At 49.3% G+C, this 23,727-nt stretch overlaps 1 protein-coding gene across 3 annotated transcripts in view; it reads left to right on the forward strand.

Moving 5' to 3' along the window:
• NOL9 (nucleolar protein 9) overlaps positions 1–23,727 on the forward strand; it is a 160,876-nt gene that overhangs the window by 72,768 nt on the left and 64,381 nt on the right. For all 3 annotated transcript variants that reach the window (XM_078642549.1, XM_078642547.1, XM_078642548.1), the window contains one exon: positions 7,321–7,498. In XM_078642549.1, coding sequence (XP_078498675.1) covers positions 7,321–7,498 — 178 coding nt within the window. The remainder of the gene's footprint in view (positions 1–7,320; positions 7,499–23,727) is intronic.

Genomic DNA, 23,727 nt, shown 5'->3' on the forward strand with positions numbered 1-23,727 from the left:
CATTAAATAAACTGGGCTGCTATGGATGTAAGAGCGGATAATGGGGGATTCAGTCCGCCATGAGACGGAGCTCTATCCCTTTGCTGCCATCTTGGGTGTTGACTGGCCACGCCCCCCGATAATTACAATCTTAAGTATCTCCAGGAGCTGGGAGTAGGCGGTAAATCCAGACTTCATTGCAGAAGGCTGTGTCTTTGTTGCCTATGTTCCCCTTGTTACACTTTTGATAAAATTACGGTTTGAAGACTTCTACATCATCCCTATTACTAATTGGTTTCTCTTCTCCGAGGCTTTGAATTGATTTTGGTGGGTCAATAATAACAGGTTGAGAGAGACCAGTTTTTAGGCAAACATTGATTATAACCATCTCGTAAGCCAGCCACCAACTTAACTGCACGTATGAAGCTTTAGCAATAACCACCATTCTTAATAGCGAAATTGTTACTAAACACAGCCAATACTGAAGTGGATGGACAGGACATCATTTAACTACAAAGGTTTAAGAAATTTACCAGGTTTACTGAGCATACCAATAGACTCAAAGGAGTGAACTAGTGTCTCACATTTCCAAAAAGTGTATACACCGTTTCAGGTTTGTGGTTGTGTGAGAAGCTGGCCTGGTATATGATGTTCACTAATGTAAGTGGGCACCTTGCACCAGTCCAGACAAACCTTATGGTGATTTAAGAGGTCTTAAACAACCTTAGAAGCTCTCTAAGTGGTAGCTGTGGAGAACGGCCTTCAGGCTTAGTCCAGAAGGAGTGTAAATCAGCTTGTTTTACCAGAATACAATCTTATAGATTAAGTTAAAAAGAACCACACAAGGTATTTATAAAAAATATGCATTTATTATACAATATTCTCAAACACGTTTAGATATCTCCTACACAGAGATGAGCACAATGCACACAATAATTTGCATAGAAATACAGTAAATAGCACAAAATACAAAGTGGACTCCAGGGGGGACCAAACCATATACTAAAAGTGGTATAAGAACCCCGACTCGGGTCAAGACAGTGTTGAGAGGATTTATAAGTGCTGGGGACTCAAGGACCCACCCAAGGTGAGGAGATAGGGACCCCACAGAGAGCGTGTGCGGTGTGGGAACACAACTGCGTGCTTTGTACAACTCTACGGGTAAGCCGCAGTTGGATTTTTAAAGATTAAGGACCCTTCCCAGTGGACCCTGAAGAAACCCCGTGGAAGACAGAAGGTTTGAGAGCCACCCCAACCGTGGATACCCTAGTACCCACGTTGCCTACACCAGGGAAGCCGGGTGCATACATGTGAAGTGGTGTTGGAAACCGCCATCAATCCCAATGGAGGACTTCAGAAAAGCACTGCTACTGAAGAAGGAGAAAATGTCTGGTGGAATCCGAAGGTGGATTCTAGGTGCGAGGTACCTGCAAGCAGAGGTGACCAAGTCTGTCACTCAGGAGTGAATCGTATACTTGAATGACGAATGCCCCGATGTCTGGTGTTGCAGGAAGGGTGACGATTACCTTGACTACAGCTGTGAGGACCAGGCGACGCTGAGGAAGATCAGGAGCCGTGACGAGCTGTCCCATGAAGGATATCGAGTGCTGAGAGGTCTGTGTCCAACGGGAGCACCAACAGGCCTTAACAAATACAACCACCGCACGAATTGAAAGAACAACGTCTGGACCAGCAGGGTCCAGGGTACTCGCCTAAAGCAGGGGAGTCTGGGTAGGCCCGAGCAATCAGGGGAGTCCAAAAGAAACAATGGTGACCCACAGGCTAGAGGCACTGGAGTGGTGAGAGGACCTCCAGCAGCTCACCAAAAGGTGCAGGCCCAGGCACATGATGCGGTGTGGGTGAACATTCTGGTCACTGGAGGTTCTCGAGTTTGGGGCTACTTGGAGCCCGAAGATCTTCTTGAAAGGAAGACAAAAAACCTTTGCAACTGCAAGTTGATGTGGTGCACAGGGGTTCGGTGGTTGCAACCCGCATGAGGGATACTGGCCTCAAACTTGGTGAGAGTGCAGGGCAGGCCTCTGGAGCTGTAGAAAAGCACACCTGTGTTGCAGCAGTTTACGGAGTCCGTAGGAACTCCGGATCAGCAGACCGGTTGACTTCGTTACGGTGCCTGCGAATGCAAGGGAGTGACTCTTTCACTCCAAGGGAGATTCCTTCAGGTGTCTTTGATGCCCACAGGCCTTGGAAGGTTCCTGTATGGTGCACAGGCACAGACTATGCAGCACCCACCATTGCAAACAGGAACTCAGACGGAAAAGACGCCGGTTACCCTCGACTCACAATTATTCATCAAAAAAACCTGCTCTATATCTGATAGGGTGTCTTGAACATCACCTGCCTTCCTTCCTGGTGAGGATACTAGTACACGCGATACTTCGGCAGTACAAACAGGGTGTTCCTATCTCTTTCCTAAAATACACAATCCTGTCTGTGTCTCCAACACCAGTTCCTACCACCCTTTCAACTAGAAAGGTGTGCAAAAAAAGTGTGTGAAAAGTGGGAAGGAACCTCACGGAAACAACCACCAGGGAACTACTGACAGGTACTCATCAGTGTGTTCCACTTCTCCTCATTGGTGCCTTCCCACTAAAAAATAAATGTGCAGATAATGTGTACAACTAAATGGTGAAACAATCTGAAACTACCTGACCCCTGAGCTAGAACTCCCTACATGCATTGTATGATTCTAGCCCTCTAAAAACGAGCTAGGCACCCCTTTGCACTTTGTTTTTAATGTGAGCAGACACCCAGCAATGAATAAAATTGATCAAAGAGCTACTGTCGTACTTCGTTTCAACATATATGAAGCCAACATGTTTCATTGTAACACTCTTTTATCTGCAACTTCTTCAGGGCAAGGGGTCAGTCCACGCCACACTGTGAATTCACAGCTTAATACTTGTAGAACACAGACACAGACAAAACATCTGCCTCTGGAAGAGGTTTATTGATGATGGGCAATGCATCTGGTCCGGCACAGAAACCAACCTCCAGAAATTTCTTACTTGGCTGAATGGCTTGGATGAGTGCCTAAAATTCACCTGGAAGATCAGTAGGGACACGACGACATACTTGGATTTGGATATCTATGCAGTAGAGAATCGGTTGTGTACTAATGTACATCAAAAACCGACTGATAAGAACTCTCTACTGCACTATAGGTCTTTCCATCCCCATGCCCTACAGGATAATCTGCCGGTGGGCCAATTCCCCGAGCACCGGCGAAATTGTAGCACAACAGAGAAGTTTGTGGAGCAAGATGCTGAATTGGCAAACAAGCTCGAGAACCGTGCATACCCCAAGTAATTGTAAACAGGGATCGCAAAACGGCACTAAACACACCTAGAACAGCGTTGCTGGAGAGGAACATGAAAGAGAATGGAGAGTACCTCCGGTGGTCACTACGTTTGATCCACTCTCTAAAGGGATACGCCAAATCATCAGGAAACATTGACACCTCTTGAGCACCAATTGTTTCAAAATGCCGTCCCACAGATTTGCCTTTAAAAGGTCCAAAAACTTGCGGGACCAATTGATACACTCCCGCCCTAGGCAAGAAGTGAGAACCTCGGATCTCCCTGCAGGGCACCACCCGTGTTGTGGGTGCTCTGTCTGTGATTTGACAGAGAGGGTGAGCAGTGTACAACTGGTAGATGGGAAAACGTGGTACATGAATACCTTTACCAACTGATACACTATCAACGTTATTTACCGGCTGACATGCCCATGTGGGCTCCACTACATTGGTCTTACCACCCGTAAGATAAAAATTGCATCCAGGAACATCGGAGGATGATTAAAGCCAGCAAATTGACCACCCGCTTGGTTGTGCATTATCGAGAACAGAAACATCACCATGGAGACATCAAATGGGTTGTTCTCGAGAAAGTATGGAGTGAACCTTTAAACATCAAAAACAGATTAATCACTAAGGAGGCCCGGTGGATTTACCAGGAGAGGGCTGACCGACCGGGCTTGAACAATGTGATTGAGTGGCACAAGGTAGTTGCACACACAGTCATATAAACTGACTTCTGAGAAGAGCATATTTGGCGTGCCCAAGGCGAGGTGTTGTCGATCATGTATATCTTCAGTACCCATACTAGGTGGTGGTGTGAAAATTTTTACTCACTATAATACAGCATGGAGGGTGAGATGGCGTAATTACAGAAGGAGATTTGTTCCCCGGGGGTCGTGGATGTATTAACCCTATGGCAAGAAAGGGTACATAGTTTAAAAGAATTGCCTCTCAGACCTGAAATGATGTCTCAATCTGGTATGAAATGTGGCCCTCAGCTATGGATTGCCATCTGTAGAATGCCGTGAAGGAGGCTAGGTGGTGTGTTTGAGAATGTATACATGACCAAGCACTGTCCTTTTTTTAAAAAGTGAAGAGTGAAAATTAAAAGCAGAACGTGTGGAGGTTTGTTGTTCATAATGCAGCCCCCATTTGCAGAGGCTTATATATAATGTATCTAATATAGCGGCGCATTCGCTACTACATCTTATTGAAAGGTTATAATATCAGTTGGAGTGGTGTTAGGAATATGAAACCACTCTAAGATGGCCGCCGAATTTGCTCACCTCATGATCGGAGATTTCGCGCATTGGAGGGGCGTTCCCAGCCTCCCACCGGCAGAGTTTCAAAAACACCGCGGTGGAGGAGGCAAGGAAGTGGGGAGCAAACGCGAAGGTATAGGTCCGGTAAGCGGTAAAATGGGTGAGAGCGGCTGTGAGCACACATGGGAGGCAATCCTTTTAAACGCCAGTGTGTTGCAGTTGAGTGGTATTTTGAAAAGACGTTTGCGGGTGACAGAGCATAAAATGCCTGTAGCAGAGGGAAGTAATGTGCCAGACTAGGCGCAGTTGTTTGTTTATACATTCATTGTGGCATGTGGTAAACTTATTAACCAGGAGAATAACACGAGGCCAGTGGAGTGTGCATGCATGGACTGTGGCAGGTGCTCGTTAAATTAATTATGAGAGACAGGATTTGGTTTTAATGGATGTATAAAGGTGTACTCTGCTTACAGGTTGACAGAGTGCAACTGAGATCGGGAGACGTGGATGTGCACCTGTTTTCTGAACTGGTGGCTGTAGGTACGCCAGAAGGTGGCAACCACCAGGTAATCTATAATGTCCAATGAGCAGTTAGAATAGGAGTGAACAGCTGTTCACAGAGCAACTACTGATGAGTCTCACTCTGGGTTTGTCTTTGTGAAGAAGTTGCCGATAAAGAGTGTTAGGCAATGAAATATGTTGGCTTAATAGAAGTTGAAACTAAGTACGACAGTGTTTTTAATGTGGGCAGACACCAAGCAATGAATAAAATTGATCAAAGTGCGAAGGGGTGCCTAGCTCGTTTTTAGAGGTCTAGAACCATACAATGCATGTAGGGAGTTCTAGCTCAGGGTTCCGGTTTTGTCAGGTAGTTTCAGATTGTTTCACCATTTAGTTGAACACATCTGCACATTTATTTTTAAGTGGGAAGGCACCGATGATAAGTGGTACACACTGATGCGTACCTGTCAGTTTCCTGGTATTTTTTTCTGTGAGGTTCCTTCCCACTTTTCACACACTTTTTTTGCACACCTTTCTAGTTGAAAGGATGGTAGGAACTGGTGTTGGAGACGCAGACAGGATTGTGTATTTTAGGAAAGAGATGGGAACACCCTGTTAGTACCGCAGAAGTATTGCGTGTACTAGAAGTATCCTCACCAGGAAGGAGGCAGGTGATGTTCAAGACACCCTATCAGATACAGAGCAGGTTTTTTTGATGAACAGACGATTCAGCAGACTGGAAGGGGGACTAAGTCGAGCAAGTGGTGTCTGATCTAAATCTTGTCCCACAACGAATCTAGGGATCCGCCCACAGGTAAGCCCTTAAGTACCCTTAGGAAAGGGTGGAGATGATTCAGGGGAGGGTCTGGACTGGTGTGTGATTACTCCCATGTCCTTCGTCCAGTTTCGCACCAATGGCTCCTTGGACTGATTTGAACTGGACTATGCACAGGGACACCAAATATACCCCTAATGCAGACTTAGTGGCACTGGCAAGCGCACCCACCCAGTCCCAATACAGTAAATCCTGTCTAGGAGGTGATCACACCTCCCTGTGACAAAATGCCTATTCTTCTGTCTTCCCCTGCTCGAGCTTGGCTCAGCAGCTGGAGGGCAGAAATGTCTCTGGTCGACAGCAACCATTTTGTGCTGTCCGGGTCTAGAAGGTTGGCACCAGGAACACAAAGCCTAATGGAGGGCTCTTCCAGTGCTTGGAATCATACCTCCCACTTTATGGTGTGGGGGTATGATTCCAACATGTTTGATACTAAACATGATAGGATTCGTTGCAGTCATTTTCGAGATGGTCATCGCGTAATAATGCGGTACTCCTCTATATGGTATATGGCTGCTTCACTGACAACCCGGGAGAATGGGCGCTGTAGGGGTGTCCTGCTTATGCAGGGGCACCCTCTCACTTAAATACAAGCACCCTGCCTTCAGGATTACAAAGGCCTGCTATAGGTGTGACTTATAGGTTTTAAGTGCAGTGACCCTAGATATAGAAAACGTAATTTTTAGGAAGTTGTGCTAGCACCAGCTTACACAGGCTCCAGTGGAAGGCCTGTAGTTCCATTTTGAATGGTCTCCCTTGTGAGGCATAATGCATGCTTCAGCTCATGGGGGACCTCTTGGTACCTTACTACCATATACTAGGGACTTAAACGGGTACCCCAGTATCCAATCTTGGATGTACCTAAGGACTAACCACACAATGTATGGGAGAAAGCCGATAGACAGGGGCCTGATTAGCAGGATCCCAGTCCGACTAGTCCAAAACAGCTTAGCACCAGGCAAGAAGTGTGGGTACCCATAAAAGCAGATCCTACTTTCCTACAGGTTGTAATAGATTTTTTTCAGGCATTTTTTGTAGTTTGTAATTTATTCATAAGCTCAATACCATGAGTTTGAATCCTAGCAAGTCTAATCAGCATTGCGCTTTCCAAAGTAAATCAAGTGTGCACCAATGAGTTGGGTAATACACGTTACCTGTACCTACAGATGATCATGTTTTCAAAATGAGTGATAGAAATGTGCATATTATTGTGTAGCTTATCAGCTGGCCCCAATTCTGTTGACGTTAAAATCGGCAAAAAACAGGTAAAATGTGTGGTCGCTTTTCAAACAAAAAAAAGTGCATTAAGTGCAGAATCATAATTTTCAAAATGTTATTTTTTGTTTTAAGCTGTTTGCTTCTCTATAGTGTAATGGCCTACCTCCGAATAGTACTCCTTTGACGGTTGTGGTTTCGTTTTCCAGGTGCCTTTTAATGCTGTTGCAGTGAGGATCATTCACACTGATGTTGCTCTCAGTCATGCTCTGTATTCTGTGAATGCCAGCTGGGTTGGTCTGTGCAGCTTACTCGAAGATGTTGGCTGTGAGAGTGATGGGCCCATTTTTCTTGCACAGACTCCAGTCTGTGATTGTATTGGGTTTGGTGAGTATCTGCTTTTTTTTTTTGGAGGGCAGAATTTTAATCACAATCTAAATTCTGTTTGTAACTGATTTTAGCTCAAATTTACAGGATATGCAAAGCTTGTTTCTGTGCTGTTCAAGTTTGCAAACTCAATTTGTGTTTCATGCCGTACACTTTCTGTATATATTGCAGAATGTTTCCCTTGCCAGCTAAGGATGACCAGTTTACCAAATAGCAGTTGTTGCTGACCGCTCGCTCTCAGTACTAGGCTAAATAAGAATGAAAACGATCTACATTGTCAGAGCTGTTATGGCCCACGTATATATGCGTGTAAAGTCAGGGATGAAATAAACCTAATTCTGCATTGGGTATTCACAAATTGAGTCCTAGATTGTTTGATTAGCACACACCACAAACTGAATTATCTTTTGTTGCTAATGGTCTGGTGTTATGTTCTTTAATGTGCTTCAAGTCTGTTGTGCACAACCTAATGCCAAACGTGGCAAGGGAAATACAGAAATGGCCATGACGTGGGGGGTGGGGGCGGGCGGCCATATAGAACGTGTTTAAAAATCTCTGAAGTCTTATAATTGCATTATTGTACAGAACAGAAAATGTCAACCCCCTCCTACGCATGTATGTTTTGATTCTAAGAGCCGATCCGAAATAACCCGAGCTGCATGCTAGTTCTTGGAAAAAGGATAAAACTCTAGTCTGTCATTCCGCCTCTCCCTCCCACCACGACCCCTTCCCCCTGTAGCTAATGGGTGGAATAGGTAAATTACATTTTGACTGCATATGGATGACACAAGTGGACCTGAACATTGAAAACATGGCATTGAAGCATAGAAGCACTTATAATACCAATAGGATTATGCCTGTTAGGGTGCCAGAAGGTAAATTCACCATTATTTTGTGTTTGGTTTCTTAAAAGTTGTTTAATGCTTCTGGAATTAGGGGGAAAGTACTATTGGGTAGCAGAATTATTATAGTATCTTGTAGAGGGCTCAGCTACCCAAAAAGGGTGTCCTGGGGCTAGTCATATGTAGGGCAAACCAAACCATTAGGTTCAAACATCCAGGTCTTCAAGTTTTTGCGGAACACAGACGGTGAGGTGCAGCTTCTCAAAAACTCAGAACTTTGGCCCAAGTATGCAAAGGAATGACCCTTCCTCCCCTCCGTCCCCCACCTATACGAGCCAATCAGATTATGGGCGACTGTGCAGAGGCCCTGATTAAGTGATCACAATGCAAGTGGGCTGATATGGCACCATCAAGCCTTGATTAGATTGTGGACCTATGACAGATCTAGCCTTGTGCATGTAGAAAACTGTATTTCCTCTTCCACTGCGAGTCAGTGAAGCTCTCAGAGGAAGTTCGATACAGAGGCATGTTTCAGGAGGTGATATAAGATTCTGGCTGGGGAGTTCTGTACTACTTGTTGGCGTCTGATGGCTGCTTTATCTACTCCTCTATACAGAATGTTACCATAGTCTATTCGAGAGAGTATTATAACCTAGGTAACTGTCCTTGGGGCTGACTGTGGAATCAACTAGTGTAGTGTTTATCTGAAAGAGACTACTAGCCTTGGATTACTTCATGTAGAATTATCCCCAGGCGTGAGACTGGATCCGGAAACTTTTAGGCATAGCAACCCTGTGCGCCGGGGCGACATCACGCGACTCCGCCCAGGTGTCGTCTGCGCACGTGACGTCAGCGAGGTCACATAAGCCCCACCTCGCCTACGTCTGTTTTTTCCTTTTCCGCGTGCAACGCGGATCCGGTCTTGCTACGGGCCTGTTTGGGGCCCCTTTTTTCTTCACCAATTGTCTTTTGTCTGGTGGAACAGTGTGCGAATGCCTTCGGGCTTCAAAACTTGCACGTCGCGTGGGTGTCTTATGTTTGCGACGAACCCTCATCTTATTTGCATGTGGTGTTTAGGGAGGATCATGGCATCACTGATTGTAAGGCGTGTGAGAAAGTGGCTCTATATATACTGGACCAGAATGAGATACAGTGTGTATAGAGTCCACCAACCCCAGAGGTATAACAGAGGTTAAAATCAGGACTGACCTTACTCTCAAAAGTGGTAGCTTGGTCGAGCAGTAAGGCAGGACCAGAGGACAGTGTAAAGCATTTGTTGTACACACTGTCAGCAAAGGATTTCACACACTCAAAAGACTGAACTCCAGGCCAATTGTTGTTATATCAAAAGATATAGTGGTTTTATTTTTAGAACCAACAGGCATAAAAATATACTTTTCTCAATAAGAGTACTCTCATGTAATTACTTTGGCAGGAAGCAATAACGTTTGTGAACACAATTCTAGACACTTTAGCATTGAGCTCAATGGGTTTTCAACATAGAAGTACAGTTGATTACTATACAGATTACTTTAGTAGTTCCAGGACTAGATCATAGATTCAGTCCTGGGATCTAAACTGAAACAAATTTAGTAAAAACGTTTTAGTTACTGTAGTGAATTTTCATGAATTAAAAGCTGTTTTAAAAGTTCTCAGAAACTTTTTAATGTAAATCTGACAATGTTATCCAATGGGGGAAAATTCAGGTTGCAGGTAAAGTACGATCTTGTTACTTTTGTAATCCAGTACTGGGCTCCCAAGTCCAGCACTGGGGTCTCAACTTAAAACAGGTAGGTAATTACGTTTCAGTATTTCGTAGGATTTTTAAAGAAAATTTCAAGTTTTCTAAAGTAGACACTTCGAAGAAATTTCATACAAAAGCAGACAATGGATTCCTATGGAAAAATACAGATTACTAGTAAACCCAGTAAGGATTACTTTGGCGGTTCAGTACTGGGCTACAAGGTACAGTACTGGCTATTCCCCTGATCACAGGTGAGTACTTCGGAATTCGGGTGATTTTATATGAATATTTTTAGTGTCCAAAACATCACACTTAGAAGATTTTTCGAGTCAAACCAGTCAATTTTATCCAATGGCAGGTAAGTGAGTTATCGGTTTCCAGGTGAGTACTTGGCTGGTGAAGTTAGAGTTCTAGGCATAGTCTCAGGGGTCCCCCAGGGTCAGGTAAGTACAGTTGGTTCACCTCCCAGCGGCACAGGGGCGGCTGGGTACAGAGGTAGTTGGGCCGAATGTTATCCAATGAGGGAAATGGGGCCTCCGGTTGGTGGCTGCTGGCTAGTAGGCCACGTGGCTGTGGGAGCTGGGCTCCTGGTCACTTGCTCAGGGCAAATGGGGAAGTAGGATAGATTACCGGTTGCACTGCCAGGGGCACTCGGGTGGCTGGGTGCAGGGTGCTTTTGAGCCATCGGGCGCTCAATGTTATTCAATGAGGAACTTGAAAAGGGAACAAAGGCTGCAGGCTTGGGGACGAAGGATCTTCTGGAGCGGCCAACACTTCGAGGGGTAAGTTGGGATCTTGGACGATAGGTAGGCACCCAGGAGTTGGGCACAAGGGGCCGTGGGGGCCGGGTGCAGGGGTGTCTTTTGAGGTCGGGAAATCTTACCCCCTGCTGGTCGCGGTCGGAGGGGTCCTCTGTCTTGAGGCTGCAGGCGTCCTCTGGGTCGTCGAGGAGTGTCTTTGGGCACTGGACTTCTGGTCCCAGTCGCCTGGGAAATGTCCTCGTGGTCCTGGATCACTTGGGCACGGGCCGGGCTCGGTGGGTGCAGAGTGGGTTGGTCCGGAGCTTCCTGGCTGGCACCAGGGATGTTGTTGCAGCAGAGCCTCTGCTGATGGGAGTCCCAGGCTATAAGAGGGTCAAGGCAGGCAGGTCCTTTGGGTGTCCCAAGGTTGCTGTCCGCAGGAGTCGCCCGGATTAGGCAGGAGGAGGTTCCAGGATCGACAGGCCGGTAGGGCTGGGGCCAAGTCAGTTGTTGTCGTACTGTTAGCAGCTGCACGGTGGGTCTTCTTCTTGATCTTCTTTCTTCTTTTCTTATCCGAATCTAAGGGAGGAAGGTTCAGGGAGCCCCTAAATACTGAATTTAGGGGCGTTACAGGTAGGGCAAGGACCGGGACCAATAGGTCCCTGTCCTGGGGTGGTTACACCCCCCTAGCCTGCTTCTCTCCTGTGGAAGTGGGGCAGAAGCCTAGCTGTGATTGGGCAGGGCTCCCAATCTACAAGATGGCCAGAGCCCAGGGTTGTACTTCACCTAGTCTCCACCACCTGGGGTCGGCACAGGCTGGCACACCCCCCTTCCTGACGTAGTTTTTCCCGCCAGCCTTCCCGTTAGAATGGGGGTCAGGACTGGTGGGGGCCAGTTGCTGGGTACAGCAAATGACCTGGAGAAGCTCACAGAGGCTGCATGCCTTTGAAGCTTCCCCCTGCCCATCCTGGGAGAGGAGACCTACCACCTCGCCCAGGATGTGCATTGTTGCAGGCCCAGGAGAGCGGAGGGCTCTCCACCCAGGGGTCCAGCAACATGTTTGCTGTGTGGCAGCCTCTGCAGCCACTCAGCCCAGACGTGGATTGAAGGTTAGGGTTTCAGGGGGCATCTCTAAGATGCCCTCTGGTGCATTTTACATTACATCCCACACAGGCAACAGTGCGGGTTTAATGTGCTGAGAAGTTTGGTACCAAACTTGTCAGTCTTCAGTGTAGCCATTATGGTGTTGTGGAGTTCGTAATGACAACCTCCCAGCACCATATACTCTTAATGGCATCACTGCACTTACATTGCCCAGGAATGGTCCTGGGTACTGTAGTGGCACAGGGCTCCTGCACCTGTGCCCACACCTCTGGCATAGGGCACCCACCTAGAGGGGTGACTGAAGTATGCCAGTGGGTTCTGTGGGCATGGCACACAGGAATATGTGCCATGTCGACTCTTTGTTTAGTTCTGTGCTTAGGCACTCAGCCTGCAAAGGCAGTGTGTGGGTGCCAGGGTACAGGGCCCCCCTGAGATTGGCACAATAGGTGCTGCAGCCCTCAGGGGTCTTATCTAGTCACCATGCCCTGGGTACCTAGGGTACCATTTACTAGGGGCTGACAGGTGGCCAGAGATGCCAATTGGGTTTTTAGTTTCAACATAGTTTTAGGGAAGGAACACATGCCATGGGTACCTGGTTGGCAGGAACCCAGGGCACACTCAAAGTACATCAGGAGTTAAGAAAAAAGTTGGGGCATACCAATGCAAGAAAGGTGGCACTTTCTCACCCCCCCTAACCTGTATTACCCAGTCAAGCCAAGGAATCTCCTGACTTGGTCTGGTGGTTGGAGCTGCCCAGTTCATGATGCTCTGGATCTTGGCCTGTAAGGGTTGGACCTGGCCTCCACCAACAAGGTATCCCAAGTACACCACAGTGCCCCGCCCTGTCTGGCATTTGGATGCTTTGATAGTCAGTCCTGCAGATTGCAGGGCTTGTACAACCTTCCCAAGGTGGATCAGGGGATCCTGCCAGGTGGAGCTGAAGACAGCAATATCATCAAGATAAGCTGCACTAAAGGGCTCCAATCCAGTCAGGACTTGGTTCACCAACCTCTGGAAGGTGGCTGGGGCATTCTATAACCCAAAAGGCATTACAGTGAACTGATAGTGCCCATCAGTGGTGGAGAATGGGGGCGTGGCTAGGCACGCAATGGCGGCAGTCGCACTCTGGTGGAGCTCCGAGCCGAGCTCCCCTTCCCTGGGCCTATTCTCCGTCAACTTTCCCTGAAACTGGCTGAAAAAGCGAGCGAAACACAATGATGGCACCTGCCTGCCGACCGACTTTGGGGCCGAGGAATTGATCTTGCCCGCACCGGCCCTCTTCGGAGACCTCCTGCGGGTCCCCTTGCCGCCTGGCGAGGCCGCGGCTCTGGCTTGACCACTAGGCCTGCACATGTGGCCTACAAACTGATGCGCTCGGCCCTCCTGCCTACCTGCGACAGGACCTGGAGCCCTTTTTGCCTTTCCGCGCTGAGAACTGCGGATGAGCCTGGGCACTCCTTGGGACTCACTGGAGTTCCGGACCTGAGCAGGACGACGGCTTCTCCCTCTTGAACTGCCCGATGCTCCGGTGGGGGCCCGGGACGAGAATGCGGCCGCCAGGCTGCTGAATGCCGCGGCCGGAGACGCCGCGACCCCCTGGGTAAACACGCTCATCGCCTCCGGAATTGGGGCGCCAGGTGGGGGGGGTCTGCCTCCAGGAGCTGCCGGGTCGTTACCGGTGCGAGGCGGGGCCCTGCACCGCACACCTTGCCTTGCATTGGGGGCTATGCATCTAGCGCTGTCCTCTGACCGGCCCGCCCAACCGGATGCGCTGAGGGCCCATCGGACTGCTCTATGCCCGGCGCATCCCCTCCTCACTCGCAGGTGAAGCTTGAGGGACCGGAGATCCTTGCTGGGTGACTGGTCTGGGTGCCGCGGCCTGCACGGAGAGGCGCCGGAAGACTGCTGGAGCCATCCCCTGCAAGTACGACAGACGCTCGCAAACCCTGGCAAGCTGAAGCGCTCCCTGGCCTCGGCCACAGTGGGACTCCCCTGAACCCCCTACGACCTGCTTACCTGGGGAAGATTGGAAGAAAGTGCCCCACTGAACTTCAGCAGAGGATTGGGGCTGCCGGGGACGTAACAACCAGCGAGACGCGGCCCTCGTGTTGGTGGGGGTGACGGGGCCATGCGTGGATTGAGGGGACCTGCGACGCCATTATTAATATCGATGACCGCCTGTACCCCTGCGATCAGCCGCGGAGCCACGATGCTGTGATCGCGGGCCCTCAGGCCTTCCTGGGACCCCCCCACGGACCCTCTGACTGCGGCGGCTACTTTGCAAATTATAGGACTGTGAGCCTCCTGCTGACCACTGCTGTTGTACATACTATGATGAGGACGAGAACTGGCACCTGCTAGCCACGCTGACACGCCTGCCTGGTCCGATAGCCTGTGGCGCCCATTGCCGCCTGCACACGCGGCAACACCCTACTGGCTGCGCTGGGGACGCTGGCTACCCTGTCACCCCTCTAACCTTGGGAATCACTGGACTACCTAAGACCACGAACCAGGGTGCGCCTCGTTGCTACGGCCCCCCGTGAACACTGCTTGGCACATAGACTCGTCGCTCTGCCCATGTCCGGAGGGGTAAGAACACGCACTGGCACTGGGGGTGCCCTACAGAAAGGGAAGACTGACAAGGTGTCAAGGAAAATGGACGCCGACCAGGTGACCACGAGGTTGGACAGCGTGCTCGCTGCTATGGAACGCCTGGAAGAATCACTCCAGTTGACCCGAACCTCATTGGAAACTAAAAAAGACAGTGTCGCGATCGTCCTCGCCCATCTGTGGGAAGATCATAAAAAACTGGCAGATCGCACCAAAGTCCTCGAGGGAACAGTGACGGACCTTGAGCCCCGAGTCAGTCAGACGGACAAACATGTGCGAGACCTCCTGAACAGGGTTGAATTTTTAGAAGACCGTGCCGAGGATGCGGAAGGGCAGGCACGGAGAAACAACATCAGACTCGTGGGAATACCGGAAAAGTGGGAAGGCAACCATCCCGCCCACCACGTGGAGGACTGGCTGAGAACACTACTACCGGATGGCACACTATCGCCATACTTTGTGGTGGAAAGGGCGCACCGAGTGCCGACGAGGCCACTTCACACAGGCTCCAACCCTAGACCGCTGCTCCTCCGGATATTAAATTACCGTGACTATGACTCTGTCCTGCGGGAAGCTAGAAGACTTGGAGAAATTCGCATAGATAATGCCACAGTGATGTTCTTCCCAGATTACACAGTCCAGGTGCAACGCCAAAGACATTCCTTCCTTGAGGTGAAACGACGGCTTTGCACTGCGGGTCTGAAATATTCCCTCTTTTTCCCTGCAAAGCTGAGGGTGGTGGCACGGGATAAAACTTATTTCTTTACCAGCCCTGAAGAAGTAGACGCCTGGCTTGATGGCGGCACTGACACTGTGCCCAGACAACCGCAGGACTCTGCGATGAGATCGCGAACACGCGGACCTCGACGACACGCTGTAGGAACAGAGCGCCTCAGACTCAACGCCCGGAGGACAAGACGCGCCACTCCCCACCCGCGGCACAGGTTATCCAGGAGCAGCAAGATGCACTCCGCAGGGTCACCGAAATTAGCGGCTGCCCGGCATCAGGCGCCGCGCTGGACGCCAGCCCACGGACGTTTCCGAGTGATGATGAAGCCGTCTATGGGATACCGGATTCTCAACTTTCTGCGGATCTACCGGATGTCACACCAGACGGCAGACCTGCTCAACTGAGATCACATGCGGAGCCCCGACGGAGCTCACCGGAATGACGTTGCCCTGGCTGCGGCCTGGACAGACACTGTTTTTGCCTCTGGAACTTGGCGATGCCTGGGGCGACATCCTTGCCTCTGGGAGAAACAGCGGAGACGGGACACAGTGAGTAACACCCTGGTCACCCGGACACTGACACAGTGCCGTGGCGGGAGGGACACCCTGCACCTCCTCTGTCCATTGCCCTTGCCTATGGGTGGCTAGTCATGCACATGGCTTGAGATATGCGGCCTGCTTTACTTTGTTCCTGAATGGTTGGATGGGTCGGGACTTCTGTATAACAGGTCAAGCCAATTTCGCCCAATAAACTTTGGCTACGAGACGCCTAAACAGTAAGGCCCAGGGAGGCATGGTGACCTCCCTCTTTGTCCAAGCTGCTGTACTGCTGAGACTGTGCCTAGCACGTAACACCCCCTAGACTTGAAAGGTTGTTCCTCTCGATCGAGAGTCTGCCCTTTTGGCATTTTCCATTGGTTCACCCCCTTCTGGTTAATTTTGTTATTTAATCCCTGTCCTTTTTGTAATTTCCCAGGATATGATGTTCGTGTCAATGGACATGACTTTGGTTATGGGCGGTGGGGATGTGTGGCGGGTCTGGGGTCGGCTGGTATAATGGGGGGGGGACTGCCTAAATTGTTACTATGACTGCGATAAAAATCTGTACCTGGAACATTAGAGGCATGCACACGCCATCACGCCGCTATCAAATATTCTCCTACCTCAAGCGCCACCGGGTTCACATTGCGCTTTTGCAGGAGACCAACTTAAACAAGGCCGAAGTGGTAGCACTACGCCGCCGATGGCGGAGGCAACTATACGCTACTGAATACTCCTCGTATGCCCGAGGGGCGCTGCTATGGGTGAGACCGGGCACTCCCTTTGCATTGACACATTCTTACACCTACCCGGAGGGTAGGTTTGTGCTTGTACATGGCCGGCTAGACGGGCAACCTGTGGTCCTGGCATCCCTGTACTCTTCCCAACACAGATCAGGGTTTTTTTTTTGCACACCTATCGGAGAAACTGGCGCCCTGGCATTCAGTCCCCTGGATACTCGGGGGCGATTACAATTGCATACTAGATGCAACACTGGACCGTTCTGCTCCACCCCGACCTGGCGCACCGACTTGCGGCGCCATGAAGGCGCTCATTCAATGGGCAGCACAGTGGGACCTACAAGACGCCTGGCGCACTCGCAACCCCACTACTAGGGTGTACTCCTATTACTCAGGGGCGCACGCTCTACATGTGCGCTTGGACAGATACATGGTGTCATCGGAACTGTTGCCCCTCATCACAGACACACAGTACATGGGCCGAACGCATTCGGACCATAACCCGCATACACTAGACATAACATGGGAGCGCCCACACCCACCCATTCCTACTTGGCGATTACAGCCCGCCCTATTGCTAGACGCCCCTTTCCGAGACTCCCTGCAAGCTAGTGTGGCGCAATACTTCGCGGACAACTCTGGCACAGCGTCCTCCCCACAGATCGAATGGGACGCCTTTAAGGTCGTGATTAGGGGGCACTGTCTGGGCACACAGGGGCACATGCAGAAAAAATTGGAGGAAGATTTGCAACGCATGGAAACTGACCTGCTCCGACAAGAGCAGGAGGCGATGACAGGGGCTGACGGGCCGATACTTACGGCTCGCGAGGAGCATACACGGCTGTTGGAACGGCTCTGTCACCTTAACTATGCAGCTCACTCGGCATGCACGCACCATCTTAGTGATAAACCCGGGAAACTACTGGCCTGGCTTGTGCGACAGGAAGATCGCACTACGCCAGTGTCTGCCATTCGTACGGCTGAGGAAGGAGTAGTATACACACAGAGTAAAATACACCGAGCCTTCGTACAACACTACCGGACTTTATACCGTCTCAGCTGAGAGCTTCCACTGAGGCTATAGTAGAGTATCTCTCGGATTTACAAATGCCACTCCTCACAGCTGCGCAGCAGGGAGACCTAGAAACGCCACTCACGTCGGAGGACATGCGTGAGGCCATTTTTGCTCTTTCTAATGGCAAATCGCCTGACCCGGATGGACTGCCTGCCGAATTTTATAAAGCGTGCTCAGAAACCCTAATTCCTGAGCTGCTTAAAGTATATGCTGCTGCAATCGACGACTCTGCGCTTCCCACCACACTCAATCAAGCCACTCTCGTCTCGCTCCTAAAGCCCGGCAGGGACGACACAAACATGGGCTCTTACAGACCCCTCGCTCTGTTAAACACCGATTATAAAATCTTCACTTCTATATTAGCTCGGCGACTGGCCACCGTAGTCTCCACCCTTGTCCATCAAGACCAGAATGGCTTCGTGCCCGCACGAAGCACCTCTTACAATATCCGCCGCCTCTTCAGAGTACAGGAAAATGCCACGCTACACTGGCAAAGATCGGGGTGCCTAGTACTGGACTTTGAGAAAGCCTTTGATTTCTGTGGAGTGGCCCTACCTCAAGGCAGTGCTGGAGAAATTCAACCTGGGAGACGCATACGTCGACATGGTTGGACTGCTGTACCAGAGGCCAAATGTACGAGTGCGAATAGGCAGACTGCTTTCGGATAAAGTGGACGTACGAAGAGGAACTAGACCGGGCTGCCCCCTGTCGCCACTCCTTTTTAGGTCTCGTAGCGAGACCTAATGCCACCAATCAACAAAGCTAACTTTTTACGATCCGGATTTTGACGAGTGCATGTGCTCTCGTGCACGAGCTTGCCCGAGCCTTCTGCCTGCCTCCTGCCTTGAAGGCAATCTGCTTCTCCGCCCCCCTGGCAGCCAAACGCTCTTCAAAGGGTTTGCTCCACGCCCCCCGCCTGCACCACTCTCCATACTTCTCCACCCACTTCCCACGGCCGTCCTTTCTGCCCGCCTCGCACACCACATCAAAGCGTCCAGATCACAGCCTGTGCCGTCTCTCCCTACCCTTAACCTTTCACCCTGCCCCCACCACCTCTCGATATTGCTGCTTGTTTCTTTAACTTCTTGAAGCTTAAGTCCCATCGTGCAGAAACAAATCCTGGAGTGGAACTTACACTCACTCCTTGACCGGGGAAATTCGATATCTTTTTACAGTTCAGCATTTTCTTTCATTTTTATGTATTTATTTTACTTTATTTATTTTGTATTTTATTTAATGCGATTTTCTATAGCGCGAAAATTACCCGAAGGGTTTCACTACGTACGTTTCTTAGTACATTCCCTTACCCGCAAGCTCACATAAAAGCTCACATAAAAAAGTAACCTCCAGTACATCTCGCAAAAGTGTCCTGATTCACAATCATTCACCATAGTGACTCACATTTCTAATCCCCCCTGCATCAGCCTCCCACAGGCTTCCCTCCCCATGACTTCAAAGGCTCCCCCAGCGTGCGCTCTGCCGGCCTCACACCCCATCACCATATGCTTGTTCACTCCCACTCGCTCGCTCCCCCGCCACCCCACCAGGCTCTTGAAGCGCGGCACTCCGCAGGTAAACCTGTACCATCACTACCAACTCTCCAACATGTCATGTGGTAACTACTCTTTCTCCACGTCAGTAATTCAAAAGAATACCATCGTAGAATGTTTTTCCGTACCAATTTCAGTTGAAGCGCATCATGTCGGCTGCCGGGCGCTCCCCCCTCCCCCTTCGCATTAACGTCTGCTCAGCATTACCAGGTACATAAGCCGCAGTCCCGGCGCCCCCACTGACTCTGTGAATAGCGGCAACTTTCACGGAATTAATTCTGTGCAATGACAAACCGGTGATCTCAGAGGCCACCGGTTTATTTGAGACCATCAAGGACATACTTTCAATCGTGAACACAAAAACACGTGTGAAAGCTGAAGCGGACAAAACACTATCTTTTCCATCGGGACTTTTTTTGTGTGGCAGATCAAAAGTGCAAACACGCGAAACACAGCCAGGCCAACTGGCAAACAAATGCGCATCGATTTCCGGATAACAGAACCCAGTCACAGCGGATAGAAGCGGATGTGCCCAAAGAGATGTAATGGTCACCCTGGGATTCCATATCGATCCCAGTGGCTTCATTTCCTCTTAGAATATTGTTTTTCCTTCCGTAGTGTGACCACATGCAGGTTTCCCCTCACCCTCACACCCCCTCACCCCCTCACACACCCACACCCCCTTACACACCCACACCCCCTTACACATCCACACCCCTTACACCCCCCTCACCCTCACACCCCCTCACCCTCACACCCTCACACACCCTCACACCCCCTCACCCACCCTCACCCCCTCACCCCCTCACCCTCACACCCCCTCACCCTCACACCCCCTCACCCTCACACCCCCTCACCCTCACACCCCCTCACCCTCACACCCCCTCACCCTCACACCCCCTCACCCTCACACCCCCTCACCCTCACACCCCCTCACCCTCACACCCCCTCACCCTCACACCCCCTCACCCTCACACCCCCTCACCCTCACACCCCCTCACACCCCTCACCCTCACACCCCCTCACCCTCACACCCCCTCACACCCCCTCACCCTCACACCCCCTCACCCTCACACCCCCTCACCCTCACACCCCCTCACCCTCACACCCCCTCACCCTCACACCCCCTCACCCTCACACCCCCTCACCCTCACACCCCCTCACCCTCACACCCCCTCACCCTCACACCCCCTCACCCTCACAACCCCCTCACCCTCCCAACCCCCTCACCCTCCCAACCCCCTCACCCTCCCAACCCCCTCACCCTCCCAACCCCCTCACCCTCCCAACCCCCTCACCCTCCCAACCCCCTCACCCTCCCAACCCCCTCACCCTCCCAACCCCCTCACCCTCCCAACCCCCTCACCCTCCCAACCCCCTCACCCTCCCAACCCTCTCACCCTCCCAACCCTCTCACCCTCCCAACCCTCTCACCCTCCCAACCCTCTCACCCTCCCAACCCTCTCACCCTCCCAACCCTCTCACCCTCCCAACCCTCTCACCCTCCCAACCCTCTCACCCTCCCAACCCTCTCACCCTCCCAACCCTCTCACCCTCCCAACCCTCTCACCCTCCCAACCCTCTCACCCTCCCAACCCTCTCACCCTCCCAACCCTCTCACCCTCCCAACCCTCTCACCCTCCCAACCCTCTCACCCTCCCAACCCTCTCACCCTCCCAACCCTCTCACCCTCCCAACCCTCTCACCCTCCCAACCCTCTCACCCTCCCAACCCTCTCACCCTCCCAACCCTCTCACCCTCCCAACCCTCTCACCCTCCCAACCCTCTCACCCTCCCAACCCTCTCACCCTCCCAACCCTCTCACCCTCCCAACCCTCTCACCCTCCCAACCCTCTCACCCTCCCAACCCTCTCACCCTCCCAACCCTCTCACCCTCCCAACCCTCTCACCCTCCCAACCCTCTCACCCTCCCAACCCTCTCACCCTCCCAACCCTCTCACCCTCCCAACCCTCTCACCCTCCCAACCCTCTCACCCTCCCAACCCTCTCACCCTCCCACTCACTCACTCACTCACTCACTCACCCTCATCAGCATAGCATAACAAAACATAGCATGGCATAACAAAAAAAGCATAGGATACACAACCTCTCACCCTCACCTTCGCTCTAACTCACCCACCCACCCTCTTTTTTATTTATTTATTTTTTTATTTTTATAATTTTACTTTTATTGCAAACAAGTCAGATAACAGCATGAGATAAAAGCAAACAACCGTTTGGGACCAGTTTGACATTATGGGAAACAAAATTGCTGTGAATGAGTAATGTCTTATTTTTGTCCATTGATTCCTTCTTGTGTCCATTGATGTATTGGAGCCCAGATTTTTCTTCCCATTTGTTTCTTTTTCCATCCTTTTGTTTCATAAATTGCAGATTCTAGATTAAATTTGGCTAACAGCCGAGATCTCCACATGAAAAAGGAAGGAGAATCTGCGCTGATCCATTCTTGTGTGATACATGCTTGGTATACATCATAATAAAAATCAAGGTTTGATGCTTCTTTCCTACAGTATCAGTTGATAGTCCAAATAACACCAACTCCGGGGTTAAATTTAGTATATATCCAAATATAATCTGCATAAATGTCTGCATTTCTAAAAATAATATTGTAAGTTTGGGGCAGGAAAAAAACATATGAATAGTATCTGCTCCTATCAAGGAACATCGGTTACAAGAAATACCAGTTGTGGCGCCCCATTTCATTACCTTGGCTGGCGTGTAATACAAATCAAACAATATCATGTAATGTTGAGTACGTGACCTACCGGTAATTAGCACAGAATTAGCTAGCTCAATTGATTCTTCAAACAGAACATTTTTTCCTATTTTCGCTTCCCATTTTTGTTGTATCAAAAGTAAGTCATCCAAAAGAAAAGTAAAAAAAATATCATAAAAATAACCAATTTTCCTTTTCTTAAAGAGAGTCTCAATCAGTGGAATCTTTTGTAAAGCTTGTTGTTCTCGAGATTGTGTAGATTGTAGAAAACTATGTATCTGTAAGTATTTAAAGTAGTCAAATCTCGTAAGATTAAATTTAGTTTGAAGTTCATCAAATGAAGATATACGGTTCTTCGTCCAAAGATCACCTAAATGTACGATACCATTGTCACACCATTTATGCATAATAGCATCTCTAAATATAGGAGGAAAGCAATGTGCTGAATTTAGTGGAGTATGTCTTGATATTTTTGGAAGGCCTATATGTTTTCTAAGAATTTTCCATGCTTTATATGCTGCACTTACAATCTTAAATTTTATTTTCTTGTAGTAACTGGGTTCAATTAATCTTAAAAAAAGCCCTCTTGCTTTAATGCCTAAGGAGAATTCATAAATCGAAGGGGTATGTGCTGATGAGATTGGGGCTTTGTTACCGATAATTAAAGGAGCTATATATTGTAATACCGCCGCCAGATAATAAAACAAAAGATGTGGTGTAGCCCATCCTCCTCTTTCCTTTGGTAGGATCATTTTTTTATAGGCCCTTCGAATGCCCTTATAACCCCATAAGAATTTCCCTATCATTTTTTCAGTTTGTTTAAAGAATTCTAATGGAAATTCTAGTGGTATTGTTCTAAATAAGTATATGAATTTTGGTAAGATCAGCATTTTTAATATATTGTTCCTTCCATATAATGATAAATGTAAATGATCAATACGTTGTAACGTCGAATTGGCCTTTTTTAATACTGGATTGAAATTTATTTTAGGTATGTTAATAATTGGAGTAGTTAACTTGACACCTAAGTATATCGCTTCGGTAACTATGTTCATTCGAGGTGGAGGATTTTGACTTACACAGAGTATTTGTGTTTTAGAGAGATTTAACTTATATCCTGAAAAGGAGCCAAATTCTACTGCCATTTCCTCTACCCTGTTAAAAGCCTTAACTATGTCCTTAGTTGCGACTACCACATCGTCTGCGTATGCCAGTGCTCTATACTTCACTCCCGCTACCTCTACTGGGTTTATCTCATCATCCTGATTTAATTTATTCAAGAACATATCTCTATAGATAGCAAAAAGAAGTGGGGAGGTTGGACAACCCTGACGTGTTCCACGTTGGATAAAGGAGGGAGATTTATTCAAGCCCAGTCTGACTCTAGATGTTGGATTTTGATATAGAGACTTCAAAGCCACAATTATACCTGGTCCAAATCCCTTCATATCAAGTAGGTCCCAAAGATAGGGCCAGGCTACCCTATCGAATGCTTTTTCAGCATCCAATAGGGCAATTCCCATTGGTGTATTGGTACCTTCTGCCCAATCCATCAGTGCAATAATTCTCCGAATATGGTCAGAAGTATCTCTATTCGGGATAAAGCCATGTTGCCAACGTGATACTATTGTAGATATTTTTTGTGCAATTCTATAAGCTAAGATTTTTTTTAATATATTTTACTGTCGGCATTTATTAAAGAAATTGGCCTGTACGATGCCGGGTTCTGGGGATCTTTATCCTTTTTGGGAAATGTCATAATTATAGATTCACTCCACGAGGATGGTGGATTCCCTCTCTGTGCCTCAAAAGTGCTCA

Source organism: Lissotriton helveticus, chromosome 5_1 (genome assembly GCF_964261635.1).
Source record: "Lissotriton helveticus chromosome 5_1, aLisHel1.1, whole genome shotgun sequence".
NCBI lineage: Eukaryota > Metazoa > Chordata > Amphibia > Caudata > Salamandridae > Lissotriton > Lissotriton helveticus.